Source organism: Gavia stellata, chromosome 23, assembly GCF_030936135.1.
Source record: "Gavia stellata isolate bGavSte3 chromosome 23, bGavSte3.hap2, whole genome shotgun sequence".
Classification (NCBI taxonomy): domain Eukaryota; kingdom Metazoa; phylum Chordata; class Aves; order Gaviiformes; family Gaviidae; genus Gavia; species Gavia stellata.
The window spans coordinates 454,474-473,529 of record NC_082616.1 but is presented as its reverse complement, the minus strand read 5'-3'; the positions used below and the strand labels follow the sequence as shown (position 1 = coordinate 473,529).

The 19,056-nt window shown below is 41.2% G+C and overlaps 1 protein-coding gene across 2 annotated transcripts in view; it reads right to left on the bottom strand.

The window, feature by feature from the left end:
- Positions 1–5,065: 5,065 nt before the first annotated feature.
- SOS1 (SOS Ras/Rac guanine nucleotide exchange factor 1) overlaps positions 5,066–19,056 on the bottom strand; it is a 51,650-nt gene continuing 37,659 nt past the window's right edge. Inside the window, exons 11-23 of one of the 2 annotated variants that reach the window (XM_059828506.1) lie at positions 16,543–16,624; positions 16,004–16,126; positions 15,351–15,454; positions 13,972–14,194; positions 13,166–13,285; positions 12,693–12,855; positions 12,220–12,337; positions 10,736–10,908; positions 9,671–9,787; positions 9,235–9,503; positions 8,536–8,539; positions 8,019–8,174; positions 5,066–6,648 (exon numbers count right to left, since the gene is read on the bottom strand). In XM_059828506.1, coding sequence (XP_059684489.1) covers positions 6,154–6,648; positions 8,019–8,174; positions 8,536–8,539; positions 9,235–9,503; positions 9,671–9,787; positions 10,736–10,908; positions 12,220–12,337; positions 12,693–12,855; positions 13,166–13,285; positions 13,972–14,194; positions 15,351–15,454; positions 16,004–16,126; positions 16,543–16,624 — 2,147 coding nt within the window. In that variant the 3' untranslated portion in view covers positions 5,066–6,153. The remainder of the gene's footprint in view (positions 6,649–8,018; positions 8,175–8,535; positions 8,540–9,234; positions 9,504–9,670; positions 9,788–10,735; positions 10,909–12,219; positions 12,338–12,692; positions 12,856–13,165; positions 13,286–13,971; positions 14,195–15,350; positions 15,455–16,003; positions 16,127–16,542; positions 16,625–19,056) is intronic. The other variant, XM_059828507.1, reaches the window with a different exon arrangement.

The following is a 19,056-nucleotide window of genomic DNA, read 5'->3' as shown; positions in this document are numbered from 1 at the left end:
ACTGTAAGTTGTAACAGAAAGCGCCAGAGCTGGAGTAACACCTACAACGAATAATCCTGTGGCAGAGAACAGCACAGATAAGAGATGCTATTTTGTGTCCCCCACTGTATGTCGCACAGATAAAAGATGCTATTTTGTGTCCCCCACTGTACGTACACCTTGCTTACTTGTCTTCTACTCCATACGGTTCCTCTGCTCACAAGCTACTGCGTCTTTTAGTATTTTACTATCCTGAGCAACACCTACATCTGTAGCAGGCTCACGATTGTCCTTCATGAACAGCACACAGTATTTCAGCTTAAGGAAGGCAGTCTCAAACTGCAAGGACTTTCAGCGTATCTTACGTATTCAAAAATGTACAATTCTGGGATATGTAAGGCTTTTTTTTTTATTTTTAGAACACATCTTTTGATGCCAAAAGGTAACAGCCACTGTTAGATTTTCACTTAAATGCAATCTGAATAGCACTGCAGACACAGCGTACAAAGATCACCTACGGTTACGTACACAGGTCATCAGACGTGCTAGCTAAAGTTTACCGCTTCTCTTTCTCTGTTTTTTTTTTTATTTTTACAACTGGACTGACATAGCTTTTAACATTTATTCATTTTGGCAAGTAACCGTGCCATCAAACAAAGGCAAATGTATACACATACTGGAACAACCTTATTGGAACCTAAAATCTGTTCTATTCACAAACAAAAAAAGGCTTATTCCCAAGTAGATTCGAACAAATTTGTCCAAAGCAGTTCCAGCAACATGCACCCCTGATCGTCTACCTTCACCTACCCTTCTTTTTAAAAACATTAAAGATGTTCTTTGATAAAAGGCACGTTTGGCAGCTACTAAAATTGTCATGCACCTGGCATCTGGGTTTTTATTCTATTTTTCAACTTCTCAGCCACCCGGTACAGGATTTCACATTTACTGGCTAGAAAGTAAAACAAAAAGTGACTTACTCTTTACTTTGTTTGCCTTATAACGCCGCAGCAGTTGGCTACTTAATGCGCTATTTTCCACTGAAGGCAAAAGGGAAATTTGCTCACAGTTGACAGAAAAATGCACTTAAGGGTGTTTTTTTTAAAGGAAAATAAGGCATGGAATTTACAAACTTAAAAGCGCTTTTGTTTTTACAACTATATTGGGCCGCTGGTTTCTCTCCTTAATGAGTAAGAGCTAAAAAGGCTTCAGCCTGTGCATCACTTAGGTTTTGAAATGACAATTCAACAACTAAAAAAGGGTATTTTGAGCTGGGGGGGGGACGACACACAACCCATAAGAATTTGCAAATATCACCTTAAACCAGTCGTTTTGAAGAAGGTTCCCTTCCTTGCTGGCTGGAAAAGGCAGCAGGGAGAAAGTCAAGGAGGGACTTTTACACACTGCAGCTAATTGCACTGCTCACAGCAGCAAAGCATTAAGAGAATTTTGTTTAACTTCCATATAATTTGTAAGACCAACATTCCTAAATGAGGGGCTCTTTCTAGTTGAGCTGGAATTGCAGCGATGCTAGAAATACCAGTAGTAGAGGCTGCCTCTAAAATGCCACACTAGGTTGAGACAACAGCCACAAAGAAAAGCATGATGCTTATTATAACGCACTGGTGTCGCCACACAGCCTGCTGCGATGCAAATATGTTCCAGCACCTCTTCAGGCTGAAAAGAAACTTCCTTGTATGTCACAAAATAAAACCTTCTCTCTGAAGCACAATAACCTACTGCCTTCAACAGTGGTACCTCCAGTGACACCGTCAAACTTGAATAAGACCCAATTCAACAGGAAGTCTAATTTAAGATACACGCAAAAGAAAAATAATTAAACGTCCCACAATGTCAATCTAAATCTTGAAGAATCTAAATCCAGTGCATTAGCATAAACATACTCTGAGACCAACCTCTCCCTCCCCGATTTAAGAGAGGGGTATATTAGAGAAATAGGTTAGCCCATACTGGAGATGGCTTCTTGAGGATAGAGCACTCAAACGCTTCCACAGCATCGATCCTGAAGCAGGATAATGTTCTCCATTAGCAGTTATAGAAAAACTCTGCCTGGGCTACTGAATGTCACGACAACAGCATGTACCTTGGGGTCACCAGGCAGCACGATAGCTGATACGGCATGCTGAACAGAATTAAATGCATGGCACTTGCAAAATCATAGAATCAGGATGGTTTGGGTTGGAAGGGACCTTTAAAGGCCATCCAGTCCAACCCCCGCTGCAATGAGCATGGACACCTTCCACTAGACCAGGTTGCTCAGAGAGAGCCCCGTCCAGCCTGACCTTGAACGTTTGCAGGGATGGGGCATCTACCACCTCTCTGGGCAACTTGTGCCGGTGTTTCACCACCTTCATTGTAAAAACTTTCTTCCTTATATCTAGTCTAAATCTACCCTCTTTCAGTTTAAAACCTTTGTCCCTTGTCCTATTGCAACAAGCCCTACTAAAAAGTTTGTCCCCATCTTTCTTGTAAGCCCCCTTTAAGGACTGAAAGGCTGCAGTAAGGTCTCCCCAGAGCCTTCTCTTCTCCAGGCTGAGCAACCCCAACTCCCTCAGCCTGTCTTCATAGGAGAGGTGCTCCATCCCTCTGCCCATTTTCATGGCCCTCCCCTGGACCCGCTCCAACAGGTCCATGTCTTTCCTGTGCTGAGGACTCCAGAGCTGGACCCAGTACTGCAGGTGGGGTCTCACCAGAGCGGAGCAGAGAGGCAGAATCCCCTCTCTCGACCTGCTGCCCACGCTGCTTTTGGTGCAGCCCAGGATACGGTTGGCCTTCTGGGCTGCGAGCGCCCATTGCCGGCTCACGTCCATCTTTTCATCCACCGGTACCCCCAAGTCCTTTTCTGCAGGGCTGCTCTCAATCCCTTCATTCCCAGCCTGTGTTGATACCAGGGATTGCCCTGATCCAGGAGCAGGACCTTGCACTTGGAATCCTAGCACTTCCAGATTCACAGAGGCCTTTTCTGAGCTAACACACAACCATGACACTCTGGAAGAAAATGAACAAACTCAGGTTATGCTCCACTGTTGCATTAGACTATATGTAAAGCAGAAACCTTGAGGTGAAACAGCACTAATTGTTAAGTACCGCACCTATAAAGTTCTGTTGACCTCTATAACCCTGCCCACACAGGTTGCAGTTGTTTAGGCTGACTTTTAGCCGTACGTCAGTACTCTAGAGTAACACAGCAACTCACCTAGCCTCCACACAAGCATGTTTCATTGTCCAGGCCACATCATCATCATCCCAGGCCACACCAGACCATCCAGGGTCATTTTACCAAGGAGACAGATAGCATCATGAAAATTATTTCATTTTCTATGTGAAAAGTATTGTCACTAATGCAAACATGGTCCAAATAAGAAGTCATTCCAGATTAAATAATTATTAACGCAAGTAAAGCTGTCATTAGACAAACTAGTGACTTAGCAGTTGTACTCAAAAATCCTATTCTAAATGCAACAGGTTTGATTCTCACCCTGCCTTTCCTGTTTGCAGCGGAGTCAACACCATGATTGGTGCACTGTATGACCGACCCATTCTGCGGGGCTCCAGAGAACATTTAAGTTAGGTTCTCAGGCTGGATATTAGGAAAAATTTCTTTACTGAGAGAGTGGTGAAGCACTGGAACAGGCTGCCCAGGGAAGTGGTGGAGTCACCATCACTGGAGGTGTTCAAGGAATGTGTGGACGTGGCACTGCGGAACATGGTTTAATGGGCATGGTGGGGTTGGTTGATGGTTGGACTCGATGATCTTACAGGTCTTTTCCAACCTTAGTGATTCTGTGATTCTTGCATGGCGACCAGTATCACCTGTTCTCCAAGTACCTCATCAGTAAAAGACTTTTATCCTCGACCACAAAGATGCAAAACAGCATTCCCCATTTCACAAAGGGAAACAGAGACCTACTGACATTCATGACAGCTGTTGATCAGCAGGATCCATGTGAGGTCTCTCCTAGCTGAGCAACCTAACCACTGGATCATTCCTTCTGCCTGGTCCGCTTCGGCTGCAAAATAGCACAGACAAGAACGTACAGAAGAAGAGATACAGATCAGAAAGTCTACATTTAAGGACTGGTAATCCACTAATGAGCTAATAATTTAGATGACATCGCCAACAGTATGCCCATCATGGTGTTTATATCCAAAGAACAACCTAAACTATGCCTCCTGTAGCTTGAGGATTTGTACAAAGCTCCCATATAATGTTCTCCTCTGAAGCCAAGGTTTAGAGATCTTCACTTTTTCTTCTTTTGCCAGGAAAAAATTTCAAAACAACGTTGTTAAAGACATCAAAGAAGGAATAAGACCGACAAATTTCAACATTTGACTATGATGAAAACTGCCGTTCTTGTTGATGAAATCAGAACATTTTCTAAAATGTAATGACCACACTAAAGGCTCACGGGACACTGATCAATGGCATTGCAGAAAGCATCAAAAAGGTGATTTCCATCATCATTCGACTAGCACCATCTCTAATGACACAGCTTTCCAAGACGCTGAAATATGTTCTTCTTCCGAAGAGGAAATGTGATAGAATTTCACTTTGACACATGAGCCATATTAACTGAAGATGAGATACTTTACGTTTCACATACGTACTGTAGTGGAGATTCTAGAGCTTCTTTCTTCAATAACCGCCATGCATTACTGTCACAGTATTGCCTAGAGTTGAAGAGCAGTACACAGGTTTATGGATAATCCATGTCATGATACTTATACCAGTAGACGTCCATCATGTGTATTATGGACATGAAAGCTACTGTAAAGATTAATACAAGGTTGAATTTTTCTAACAAGTGTCATACAGGAGTGTGAGAAGTTTTATAACGTATAATAATTCACTTTGGGAGGAACCCAGCTTCTCAGCTATTACTAAATTCTTACTTCGTGACACATGCCAAAACCGACTTCTCTTTAGATCCTTGTTACTAGAATACATACACTGAACTAGGAAAAATGTGTCCCACTACACATGCTTTTATCCCCTTCAGTGCTTAACTGAAAAACTGAGTTGTACATTTGTCCGTGTAATAATTTAACGTATGTCAGCCAAACATATCTGTATCTTTATTTCAATTAAATTAAAAACAATCTGCAAGTATATTTATGCAACGTTCACTATATACACATGATTTATGCAACTGCAAGGCAATTCTATGTATGCTGATTAATCTATTGTTAGTAAAACATGACAATAGCTATGGAAGTTGACCAGTGAGTGCTCCTTTTCACAAGTGACTGTTTTCATGGCATGACTGAAAAAGAATAGCTACTAGCCATGAAATGGATTATCAGTAAACCTTAAAAAGAACATGACATAACCTAGCAGAGATTAACAGTCTTCTAAATGTAGTAGTATATTTACTTCGGATGATAGTGCTGCTTTTTAAAAAAAAAATTGCTGTCATCTTAATGATGTAAGACTTTCATATGCTCTATCTAAAGAAAGCAATAATTAGACATTATGCTTCCTGGCAAAAATTTATTTTTGAACTGGCACCATAATATTTCAGAAAATAATAATAAAGTACCTCTTTGGTGAAGCCTAGGTACCCCCTACTACTCATTGTAACAACTTGTAAACAGGACCGCAATACAGTGCTTTGCCTTAATTCTAGCTCGGTTAGGTACCACAGATCTTCCTCACAGTCCTTCTCACAATTTTAGGAAGGTATTTTAAAGCAGGGAGTAAAGCAAAGGAAAATTAAGAAGGATATAAAGTTCCCTGTTTGAGATTTAAAAAAAGTGCATAATGTTTTCATTCCAAAAACTGTGCCACTGTATGGAACCGATGGATACAAGACTTTTCCTTCCTGTACTGGACATTATTGATCATTACACAAACACAGTCTCTGCTCATTGGCAAAAGAAGTCTCTCAAGTCTGTTTTCTGGTACAATCAGTTGTCCAATTAGTTTAGAACAATGTCCTGCACACTAAAACAAGAACAGCAAGTTAACCGGTTTTTCCACTAGAACGTCTGTTTCTGCAATTCCATTTCTGTACACTGTATTTCCAATCTATTGGAGAGTTTTTAGTGTTTGGCATGTACATCCCAAATCCTTGGCACCACCAGGTTCAGTGCATCCATTGCCAGCAACAGACGTAGCACCAGGAAAACGCGACTCCCAGCGCAAGGGGTAGTTCAGGAGGAGTGGGCATTCTCCAGCAACGGTGGTCCGTCTCGATGCATCGATGGGTGTGTGTGCTCCCTTTTGTAAGTTTTTGGAGGAAGCTTTGGGATATGCTGAGAAGTGCTTTGTCGTGGAGGAACGGGTGGTCCAGCAACAGAATGGAGGTCGACATCTTGGGGTATCAAAGGCGGTGAGGGAAGATGCCTCCGTGCTACATGTGGAGAAGGTGTCTGAGGGGGAGGGGGAGTAAACGGAGACGGACTGTTTGGGAAAAAGGTGTTACCGAGTTCGCTTTTTCTCCCCAAGGGTGGAGGTTGGAGGTGTAGTGGTGAGCTAGAGAAAACATCTGGAGTTCGCACAGGTTCTCGTGGTGGTAACACAGGAGGGCTTTCGGGGGGGTCAGAGATGCAGGTCCGGTCAGGCACTGAGTACCTTGGTGAATAGACTTTAGAGGTTGGTTGCCTAGGAGGGATTGCTGGTGGGCTGTCCAGGTGCGCAGAAGTCATCTGAGGTACACAAACATTTCATTCAATCAAATTTTAGAGTGGCAGTAAAGAACAGGACCCTGCTGTGAGACGGAAGCAGAGCTCCTGCCCTGCAGATTGCTCTTACCCGGTTAAAGAGGAGGCACAACAAGCAGGTGCAGGATGAAGATGGGGAGTAAGGAAGCAAAAGGGAGTGGCGGTGCCTGAAAAACATGTTTCTCAGAGTGATGCGGACAGAAAAGACAGAGACTGGATGTGCAGGGGGAGAGCAGGGGTATATCGCTACATGAGTTAACAGCCAAAGATGGAAGGAATGAAGATGCACAGAGAGGGACAAAGGCAAGGCAAAGAATGGTCAAAGCATGCTACTTCCAGGTCTGCTTGCTGGGTAGGTCTGGGTATCTTCCACCACCTCCCCAGTAACAAGCACTTGGGCTGGGTAATAACACCAGATATTTCTCCAAGACAATGAGGAAAAGGGAGAGGCAGATGATGCCGAACAGGGAAAAAAAAATAAACTACGCTCAGAAGACGGAATTAAGTAGTCAGAATTATTGAAGTGAACAGTTCCCAAGCTGCAGACCACAGGGACAAGGTAATTGGTTTCCAACACCCTATCACATGTACGACATTTTCAATTACATTTTGGTAGGAACGTGATGTGTTAAACTCAGCTGGCTGACAGCATAGTCACCTGTAGTCTGAAAACCACAACTTGCTGAAGAGCCATATACAAGCCCTCTTTCAAAGACACGCATGCTCCGAAGTTATTTTGAGTGGGATTTTCAAATCCACCCAATTCTCTGAAGTCACAAACCAGTTCCCACTGAAATCAAGAGACATTTGACGCCGTCTGCCACAAAGGCTGGCTCAGATCCCGAATGCCAGACAAATGCAAAAGGAAAATGTAGCAACGGCTTAAGCAGGCAGGCAGACAGGATGGGTGATCAAGAAGGGAAAGAAAGCACTGAGCACCACAGCATCAGGGTCAAATATTCTAACGAACCTTTTCAGAGGACATCACTTTCCATCATTACTATTCTTCAGTTTTTTAACCCCACTCATACATCCCAAAATGATACTCTGGGACAATTATCGCAGATGGAAACATCTGCCTGAAGCCTCAAGTTCTCACAGGCAATGCGAGGGCCTGAGAGCAGCAGATCAGTAGACAAGAGACACTTCTAACCCTAAATTCTGGTCCCATCTGTTAATTTTCATTCGTTTGGGATCAGGTCATAATGAGGCAGAGCTGTGAAGGCTTGAAATACATGGCTGCTTACTCTTCCACATACAGTTCTTCAAAAATACATGTACTATGTTTGAGTTACTTTTCTATCATACCCTGTCCTCTGCTCCCAGAAAAAATGCCCTTTTTTCTCCTTACTTACTTTTGATGGGGAGGATTCAGCTGGGGCAGACTCTGGTCGTCTTCGTGGAGGAACTGGAGGGGGGACATGAGCTTCATCTGAATTTTTGGTAAAGTTTATGGATGACACAGAAGCAGATCCTAGTGGACATAAAAAAAAGATTCTGATAATTATGAACTTTTGTTCAACTCAGTATATTTCCTTCATTGCTGCCAATAAAGGTGTCATAAATAATAAAGTAACTGGTCATAAAAAGCAGCATGAATCAAGAAGGTGTTAAAGAAAGACAATGAAACAACCCTCTAACTTGCAGCTTCCAGACAAACTGCTTTTCTGAGCTGCAATCATCTCTGCGGCCATCAGTTCCCGCACATTCTTCAGCAATCCTCGAGACCAAAACCACACCACAAAGTTGTTCTTGTATCACAACAGCACCGAAACAATATCCTACACCTGCAGTCGATGGGCCAACCCAACAGTGAAGAAGTATCTTCTTCTGAAGAGGTATTCCAGAGACCTGGCTTGGACACGCAGCAACATCACTGCTCTGCAAAGCAACTTCTGCTTCTAGCAAGTGATTTCACCTCCTCGTGCCAACCAGCTGAACGCAGGACTAACCTTGTACTTCTTTTGAAAGCCCTCATACATGAAAGGAGGCTATGTCCATTATAAATTACCGAAAGCAGACCATAAAATATGAGCTTCCTTGTATGTTGGTGAAGACAGAAGAAAAAATAGGTGTGGATGGGTCTTGATGGATTTAAAGCAGAGAAATACCGATTTTAAGTTCTGCGGGAAAACCATCCATGTGTACTGAAACCAATTGGGAATGGCAGACAGCAGAATAAGGCACCCACAAAGCATTCGTTTTTATTCTCATTGCTCACCATCAAACAGATACTCACTGAATACATTCATAACATATATATATGGCAGCAAATCCCACAAATGTTTGTTTGGGACATGTATGGGCACTAAGGATATATCTCTGCCTTCTGTTTTGACAGTTTCTCCAAAGACACATAATACTCTCTATGTAACACACCTAATTCTGTTTGGTTTCTCCCTTTACAATAAAAACTTATTAAAAAAAAGAAATAAAACACACTGAAATTTTTTGCTGCCGCCAAGGAGACAAAAGCAATTATTTCTATAGTCACTTTAGAAGATTAAACACGATTTCACCTATTTAACACCACAAAATCTAATACGCACATTCATGGTAGACTCTTAGCACCTACTTGCATGGAAAGGACTTGAAGGATCCGAGTCAAACACGCTGCAGGCGTCTGTAGTACTTGAAGTAGCAGAAGCAGGCGGAGGGGTCAAAGGCGTTCGGGGAGAGTTTGGTGCAGATGCTGTAGTTTCAGTCTCGCTCTCTGGGATGCGGCTGTAACTAATTTTTCTCGGCTCCTGTTGCAGGGGTGTAGGATGTCTCATGGTACCTGGCCTTGGATTAGAGGGACGAACACCTGGGGACTTGAGAGGATAGCTGTATTTTTTGGGCTGAAATGACAAAAAAGATGGTATCAAACAACATCAAAAGGCCACAAGATCACCTAAATGTAGCTTTGTATTTATGAAGTCAGAGATCTAACATGACTTCTGCTATCTGTGAAAGACAAATGTAAGCATTTTTTGAAAAAAAATAAAAAAATAAATTGAATACTAACAAATCTTGGCGGAGGCTTGACGTTTCGGGGCTCTATCTCTAGTGACTTGTTGAACAGATAATCTGTAAATTCTGTCTCCATGCTGTTTCCCATTGGATTCAGGTTTTCAAAAAATCTCTGAAATACAAGAAGGTAGAAAACTTGTCAGCTAAGCTACTTCTTAGTAGCTTAGTACTGTTTGTATCTACTGCACAAATGATCCCAACTGTTCCAGAGAAGAGAGAAAATGCTGGAGTCAGAAGTAACGATAGATTTTTAAGTTATTAAATCTGTTTGTTGCCAGCCCTTTGCTGGGCACTGCTACTGCTATGCTTGGCCTGAAAACCACTGCGCAAGTACACTAAATACTTTCTGCAGTGCAAAAATCAGACCAAGTCAGCTCAAACATCTGCAGAAGCAGCTGTATGTAGTTCATCTTTACACTGATGCAGGGAAGACTGCTCTCACAATGCCTTCTGTCAAACCCTGAGGAGAACAAATAACCAAAGAAAATCTTGCAGAATCTCTTAAGATAACCTGTCCTATGACTCTCTGGAAGTATATAGCTCAAAAGATATTTAAAAAAATAAAGGAAGAAAGGAAAGCAAACAGAGAGACTATTTAGAGAACCCCACAGACCAAGGAGAACAAATACCAAGAGAAAGAAAAATGTGAGCATCATCACCACTAACACATGATGTAAACACGGTGCTATCAGGTAAACCTGGCAACATAAAGGCACTGTAACAGAGGAGGAAAAAGACAACTGGGCTTACTGGACAACTGAGTGAAGGACGGTGAGAATCTGGTAGTTTCTGTTCCTGTTTAACACTGATCACTAAGAAGATCTATCTATCAACGTCCCAGTAGCTGGGGAAAAAAAAGACCCCACCAACATGCGAGCATCGAGCTTTCTGCCCGTTCTTCCAAGTGAGACCTGAAAGAGGTTTTATGACAGGCCTTCTGCTCACCTCTGATTCAGCCTGATTGCATCTGTGTGAATTCAGTCTATCCTTACGGTCTATCAGCTGACAGTCACCACAAAAGTAGCTCAGCGCATAGACTCAAGGAAACAACGCCACTTACCCTGATGTCAAATTCCACTCTTAAACAATACGGCTGGTTCTGGTACTGCTGTATCTCTCCTGTTATTTCAGCTACTTTTCTTCTCTTGCTGAAGTTTATAAGTTCTTTCCCGTGACGCTTTAGAAATTCAGGGTTGCCTTCTTCTGTTTTCAAAATGTTAGTTAAGTAAATCCCTGCAGAGCACACAGAAGAGGTTCTCAACATCTAGTACAAACCACACGACTGGAATACAAAGCATTCTTAAAGAATTTCATTTGCGCACTCCAGTTATTTAGAAAAATCCTCTGTTAGGGTCAATAAGAAAACTGCACCTAATTTTCAAATAAGGGCAACAATTTAAATACTTCAGTATGCCTTCTCCAGAAAGCTGCCTTGTTTGCGTCAATATCTCAAAGTCCTTGCATCTTTCTGCTGTTTAGGGAGCTCACACAACTGAACACCACTAGCATTTTGCAAGACAATAGTACACCGAACTCAAGTGCTTTCTCTCAACTGTTCTGCCTCAGTTCAGCTCTACTCCATTAGAGACCCCAGCTAAGCTCCAAAAAATTATTTTCAGGTTTTATTCTTCTGTTCCACTCTCCACTCCTGGTTTCATAATTGCATCACATCATTTGAAGATCAGAAAGAAAAGAGCGCTCTCAAGTCCACAGATAATATATCTGCAACCATCATTATGACTCTTCTAAGTATAACTTGAGAGAAACAACAGAAGCTATTCACGTGTGATCCTGCTAACCTCTACTCATCTCTGAAGCAGGACAGGAGGTTTCTTAGTTGATCTTATCTTTCTTTGCAGAGCTCTGCAGTATATCTTTCCTCAATTTGTAAAAGGTCAAAAAAGCCATCAACGCTATTTTGGCCTGAAGCCTACACTGGACAAGCGTGATGTCCAGAGTTGGAACTGATCTGCAGCAAACGACCAAGTAGTTTGCTAAAGAGCAGGAATGACACGTGCTTAACTTCACAAATTCCAAGCAATCTACTTGAAAGAAGAACTGTTAAGTATGATGATAAAGAGGCGGTTTTCTTCCCAAACTGTTTTTATAGAAACAAGACTTTTTAATAGAAGTTAGACTCTAGTGGTAAGAAACTATAAAAATTAAAACTCCAGCTTTATTTCTTGGAATTCTTGATGGGAAAGGGGGTCCTTCTTTCTCTACTAGTCAATGGCAATAATATTTCTACTGTGACTGCCCTTCCATTTAAGGCATTTATGGGCACAACACAGTTCAAACCACATTCAAAGTAAAAATTAGTAAATAAGATATCGCAGATACACTTCTTTTTACTGCAAATAATACCTGCAATTAACAGTCACTTTAATTTTTCTTTCACAGATATGTCTGGGCACCTGGAATTCAAACCCAACTGTCCTGTTAAAACTGACTCGTCGCTATCGTTTATACTCCGTTTAGTCCCCTAGCTGAATACTTTCCAAATGTTTGCGCATGCTACAGCTCATTCAAACCAAACGTACTTACCAAAAAAAGGCACACAAGGAGGATTAATGGACCTGAGTTTTGCCAAATATTTCTTATAATGATCCTCACTCAGCTCATAAGCTTCTTCTAAAATCTTCTTCTGGCGACTTGGAATTTGCTAAAAAGAGAGATGAAACAGGTTGTTTGGAAAGACAGGATAAAGGTGTAGCCCAGGAGCAATACTGAGAGTGATGGTCTCCCACCGATATTTAGGTCAGTGACCATGAGGACAGTGCCCCACCATCTCAGAATCTTGCTACCTTTTTCTGCCTTTAAGTGAGGATTGCTTTCTTGCTTCTGAAACCAAGAAAAAAAATCCTCTCTATTACACCCCGATTGATTCATTTGTTGGGGGCTTTACCTTCCTTGCTCCTTCTCTGAAGGACACGCTTCCTGAAAAGACAGGCTTTTAGTGTAGCTAAGGCGCGCTGCATTACACTTCCATACCAAAAATGGAAAACATTTCACCGTACCTCAAATGTGTGATCCAACCTATACACTGCTGCGGAGTTCATAGCACTGACAATCTCAAGGACGCCATTAAAGTTGTTTAGCTCTTGAAAAACTTGCAGGATCTCAATTATCCGGCTCACTACAATTACTCTTTCCTCTAGGTTTTCTGTTTCTACAATGCATCTAAACACACAAGAACATTTGATTTTGTATTAATGAGGTTTCCAAAATCAAGTCGTAACACAAACAAATATGAAAAGTTTATCAAATTACTTGACAGAGTTCTGAAAATGTTTAGAGAATAAACATTTGAAAATATTCTACGAATAAAAACCTGAGACCATTATGGTAAAATTCTCGCAGGGACCAGTTGTAGCATCTAAACACAACTTAAAACCAGAATTCGCCAGAACAGAATTTTTCACAGTATACTTCTGAATGGACTGTAACTGTCCAGAAACGGAGTAGATGCAGATTCAGGAAAGTCACTTACTTTTCAAACCACAAAGTGAGGTTAGTTGTATGCCTTATCATTTTGAGAAGGTTGGGAGAATTAATTTCTTTATCTTCCTTTGTCCACACACTTCCAACTAGTTCAGATGGCTGCACAGCTCTAGAGAGTGGATGCATGTATCAAAAAATGTAATTAAAAGCAGGAAAGAAGATCTTATTTTCCCAAAACCTCTTTATTTCCAGTGAATTTGGAATTAAGAGTTGGAAATAAATTCTTAAGGTATCCCTTAAGAAACCCCTTCCATAATGTTAGGTTCCCCACATGACTAAGTGACTGGTATTTCTACGCTTCTTTTTAGTGTGTAAATATTTCTTAATTTATGTGACTATTAACCACCTCTGTTCATCTAAATGAAGAACGAAGTCTACATCTCGTTCACCATAATAAAATGTGAGCTTCCAACACCTCAACAACCTCTCACAGACAGCTGGTGAGATCTGACCCGGTCCATAATTTGCTTCACAAACTAGGATATGAAGAAAACTGATTTAATTAATGTTCCTACTTCTCAAAGGTTGATCCACTTGGAAAATATCAAGAGAAACCTGCAGCACAATGCAATTAACAGTATGCATCAGTCACACGTACTGCATGTTAACTTGGGGAGGGATGAGACAAATCCTGGTTTTTAGGAATTTTTTTCTGAAAAAATAGCAATTAATATACAGCATTGGTAAAGTCCCTTGACCTACCGTGGGGCTTCACAGCAGGGGCCCGCAGAAACAATTTCATGCTGGAGAATATTTTGGTTTGTGTCATGTGTTTTTTCAATGGAGGAAAGTTACCTGTAAAAATCTGACTCAAGTAAAGTGAGCTGCCGAGCAATTTCTATTGGATGCAAAGTGAGCAAGTCAAAAGTCTCTGTGTGTCCTGGTTTGCTTATGTGCCATTCGATCGCCGGAGGTGGGCTCTCAAAAGTAATGTTGTGACTCGGCCCAATGGCTTGTGCCTGTTTTTTCCGGTTGATTATCTTTGTGATCGATTCAACCCATTTCTTCATCGCTTTGCCTGGCACACAGAGAGAAAATTACTATTTAGTTACTCTTAATAGCGTTTTTCCAAAGAGGTCAGTGTAATTTAGAGATCTTTGGATTTAAACCCCAAACCTACTAAATTAAAGCAACCATATATTCTTTAGAAGCGCCTCAGTGGTGTTCTCACTCAAGTCTCAAAGCATTCGAACGTATAAAGAAGAATTCCTCCGCAGCCAGTGCTGAGCACGCCAAGTTTGCCCAAGCACAATTCAGAACACCCAAGTTCGGCTCCTGCCGAACACCCGCATCGGGTGTTTTTCTTTCTTTTCTGACTTTACAATGAGTTTATGGGAACTAACCTTCTTTCGCCCAGAATGCGCTTCTGTAAACACCCTGAACTTTATACTTCGGGCAAGAGTACATGCTTAACTCAGATAACGTAGAAGGGCAAAATAACAAACAGGGAGAAGCTTCTCTCTCTACTGCGTTTAGCATCAAAGCTCAGAATAAAACCCAAAGGCCAAATGCGTGTTTAGCTCTACGCTGTAAGAATTGTCATGCATGAGATGGCAAGTCCATTGAAAATGTACCAGTAACCCACATTAAACTAGCTGGCTCATTCTCCCCCTCTTTTTAATTACTAAATAACCCTTAAATACTTCTCTAACATAATATTTTCCTACAAACTGCTCCTGTAGCTGTCTTGGTTTACCTTACAAGGGAACGGGAAAGATGTGTACACTCACAACTGGAAGGTGTCCTACAGCTCTTATATGCACTGTGAAATCGCTGGAAACCCTTGCTTCAAAGACACAGTGGTGTCCACCACCAAACCTTGACAAAAATTACCCCTGTGTACAGTTTAAGAGGACAATCGAAGCAATCACTCTGTCCTGATCATTACTCAGTTGTTATTATTTTTCATTATTTCAGCCCCTTTGTAACAAAACCAGTACTTCTTTATCAGGATGTAAATAACATTCTTTCCTCTGAACAGGGGCCAGACTTTGAATAATAGTTGGTTTTTTTTTTTAAAATTACAATTTATTTTATGTTCTTTGTGAAGTATTTAATAAGCAGTCGGTCCTGGTTTTCTTTATCTGCTCAGTGAAGGGAAAAGTGATCTCATTCCACACCTTTGAAAAGGGATGCTTTATGATAAATGCCAGCACTTAAGAAACCGTAAGTACCTCTTACTGTTCCAATGAATTCCTCCAAACGTTGCAGAAGATCAGCATCTCTTTCAAAGTCGTAGAAGTGGTGTTCTACCCAGTGTCGACATACATTTAATACTCTGCAAAAGCAAAGGATAAGCAAGCACTCTACAATACGTCTATCTTCATGTCTAGCGTTAAGGCTTTTATTGGGCGAGGGCTCACAGGAATACCAGAATCAGCAGACCAAATGCAATTATTCTACCTGTCTGCATTTTACCAGCTATAAGCATTTGTCTGCTTTAAATTTAAAGAAGTCAGAGTAATGCTATTGTTCATAAAAAGAACACTGTCTAAAATGTTCTCTGCCTACACCTTTGTGGCACACTTATGCTGTACAGCCTTGCAGAAACATGGATTTAAAAAAAATGGCGAGTGGAAGAAACTAATTTGCACAGTAATCATCTGAAACTCAGCACAAGCCTTTCCCAAGGCTTTTCATGCAATGAATTCAAATTCCCACCAGGTTTTCAGGTAGCAAGGTCCCAATGGCTGACTGCCCACGCACGCTCTCTATCCAAGCAGCTCCAAGAAAGGCTGCTGGTATCACAAAGAGCCACTGCATCCAAAAGATGGTACTTCAAAAGACTTAAAGGAGTCAGTTTGGCTCACACTGACGCAATACTCACCGTAGTTGCACAGGTTGAATGTACTCTTTCCTAAATCTTTTTAACTCTGCACTAAGAGGCTGGTCTCCGTTCTCCATAGCAATACGATCAGCTTCTGTTGGCTCAGGCTCTGGAATTTCAAATCTAGCACAGAGGATGGGTGTAAGCACTAGGCTCCCATTACACTAATCTCGCTCACAGCGCGCACGAATAAAGCATTGATTAAAGAGAGCTCGAAATTCAGAACGTTTCCACATGTCACAATCTTACGTCTTGGTAAGCACATAGGAGGATTTGCTACATTCAATAATAATACAGATTTCAAAGACAAAACTGGGGGATGCTGGAAGTTACCGGAGCTACATGAACAATCCTAAAGCTTCTGGGTGTAACTTGCACATTTTACTTGCAGTCCTTGAATTTGACAACTTTTAAAGAAGTGTTTAGAGCGAATGAAAACCAACTGGAAAAGAAGAATCTTACAAACTCTATTCCAACGGAAAAATTTTAAAAAAAATAATTTGCACTTCGCATGAACAATATTTTTAACAGTGGCATACCTTTCTATTAGCAGACTCAGCAACTCTTGAGGTTTACAGAAGGATCTATATGTTGTGAGAAAAGTCCGAACAAAGTTGGGATCTAAGACAAAGAATAATTTTACGCTCATGTCAGCAATTACCTAATTATTTTTACACTTCAAAATAACTTTAACTAGCCTTTAAAAATAAGGATGCCAGCCTATCAATTTACAGAGACGATGATGTAAACCAAAATTGCTTTGGTAAAAATTCAGAACCTCTTAAATTAGCAATACAAAGCAGAATTGAAAAACAATTTTTATTCTGTTGAAAATTCACAACAATGACTTTTTCCTGCCCTTCACTTATTAAAAGACTGGATTATCTTTCAACACCTTTAAAAATAATAGATTATTTTATTTATGAGCCATCTAGTAAACAGCTTTGGTTGTGACAATGATCAGGACAGGATAACTCAAAAGACATAGCAAGTAACTTTGCGTTGGACAGAAATGGCCTCTTCAAGCGGAGAATGATTTCCCTAAACTGGTACAACTGATAACCAGTCGTGGTTAAGGCAGGCGGGGTATTTTTTCAGCTAACTGACAGCTATACTTTGAGGTTGTATTTATTTCACTTCAAGAAAATCAACAGATTTCATTTAAATTGCCTAATTACAGATCAGTTCACGTGAAAGATTCGAATGCGTTTTAAAAACGAGCAAGTATTCGAAACAGAAAACCAAAGCGTCTCCCTTAATTACAAAAGCAAACCCATTTGTTTTCAAGTACGAGGAAACGCAGTGACAGCACGCTGGCGCTGCACGCAGCTGGCTAGAAACAAGGTTAACATTGTTATCACCGAACAAAATTAATGAGCGGGTGGCAACGGCTTTGCGTATTAAAGCCATATACAGATTTCAAAACCAAAGCCCAGTTGGAATTTGGCTAACAGAGTGGCTGAAGAGGAGCACGCAGGATTTGAAGCAGGAGTTCCCATGGGCTGTAATGAAGAAAAAACCGTCTGCATTATTTGAGCTAACACTATATTAAGCCATTCGACTTGTCTCCTGAAATATGGGGTTTTAAAAGCTTTTATAAAATCCTCCTTAACTATTTACCAGCATCTCGTCCACTTGAATGACCGTTCTACCTCTCTCTTCATATGGGCAACAGGTCACTGTAATGCGTCGCACGGATGAACTGTGTGTTGTATAACCCAGCCCTTCCTTGCGTTTCTGTTGTACGCTAATTCCATTTCTTAAACAATTGGCTATTCTGCTTTACCATCTCTACGTCCTTCGTTACTCCATTTTTCTTATCGTAACGCCTCTCCCACCTCTCCTTGAAACCGTACAGTCTAAAGTCCTGTCCAAAGGCAAAACTCCAAATCCTTTTGCGTGAAGAATGTCATCCCTCTCCCCATCATCCTCATCATGAAAACACACAGTTTTTGTTGTCCTAAGAAACAAGTGTAGAAGTAAGCACAGCACCTCGTGTTCTCACAGCTTGCGTCGGGTACGCAGCATCCACCCTAAATAGATTTTGTCTACATGAAAAAGAAAGCCTCCCCAGCAATCACTGCAAGCTCTGAGTCACAGCTATTGTTATTTACAGGTAGGGTCAGGGTTTAAATCCACAATACATATTGAATTTCAAATGAAGTAGATCAGAAAAATCAAATCTAACCCTGTTATCTTACTAGCAAAATCTGTAACTCGAAATAGTGTACAATATAGGAGCAAGCGTTAAAAAAAAAAATACAGACACCACTAGTTAGTCAGGATGTCTGCTCATGTGATAATTCTCTCTTCAATACAGCCAATTTGAAAGCTAAAAAAGAACAATAACTTGTTCTACAAGGATTTATAAATAATCACCCTTGAATTCCTTAAGAAAGGAAACGGACACTACGATGACGCACAAGCACTCTTAACATATCAAAGCTTTAAAAATAGAAGAGCACTGCCCTGCAGATAAAAAAATTGCCACGACTTTCAAATCTTGGTACCACCTAACCCAGCTGCTCTTAAACAAGAATCAGGCACAGGAGATAATGAACGCAGAAACACATTAAAACAAGTAAAAACCACCAGACTATGGAAATAGGGCCAGAACCTGAATTTCTCATCGTAGGGCAGTTTCTCTCATGTCAAATATATGGAAAGCCGCCCCGGCAGCGTGGCTTGCTCAGAGCCAGGCTGTCCCCGTGCCGCGGAGAAATCCTTCAGCTGGTTCGTGCGTTGTTGGGGAGGCGAGGGAAGAAAAAGAAAAGCTCCAACACCCGTATCTACAAATGAGATGGACCGTGTGGATCTCCACAGGCGACAGAGAAGTCGAGACCTGATTTGACTATGGTCTGAACGCAGCCCAGATACTCCTCAATATGCAGCTGATTAAAGTGCTCTTCAGCTACCTGCAACGAATTGGTAGCGCCGCTGCGATTATAGCTGTAATTATTGCTGTAATTATTCCTTGTAGGATTTGACCTACAAAGATAAACACCTAGAGAAGAGTCACAACTATGGTAAATACTGTCTCTAGACTGTCAGAT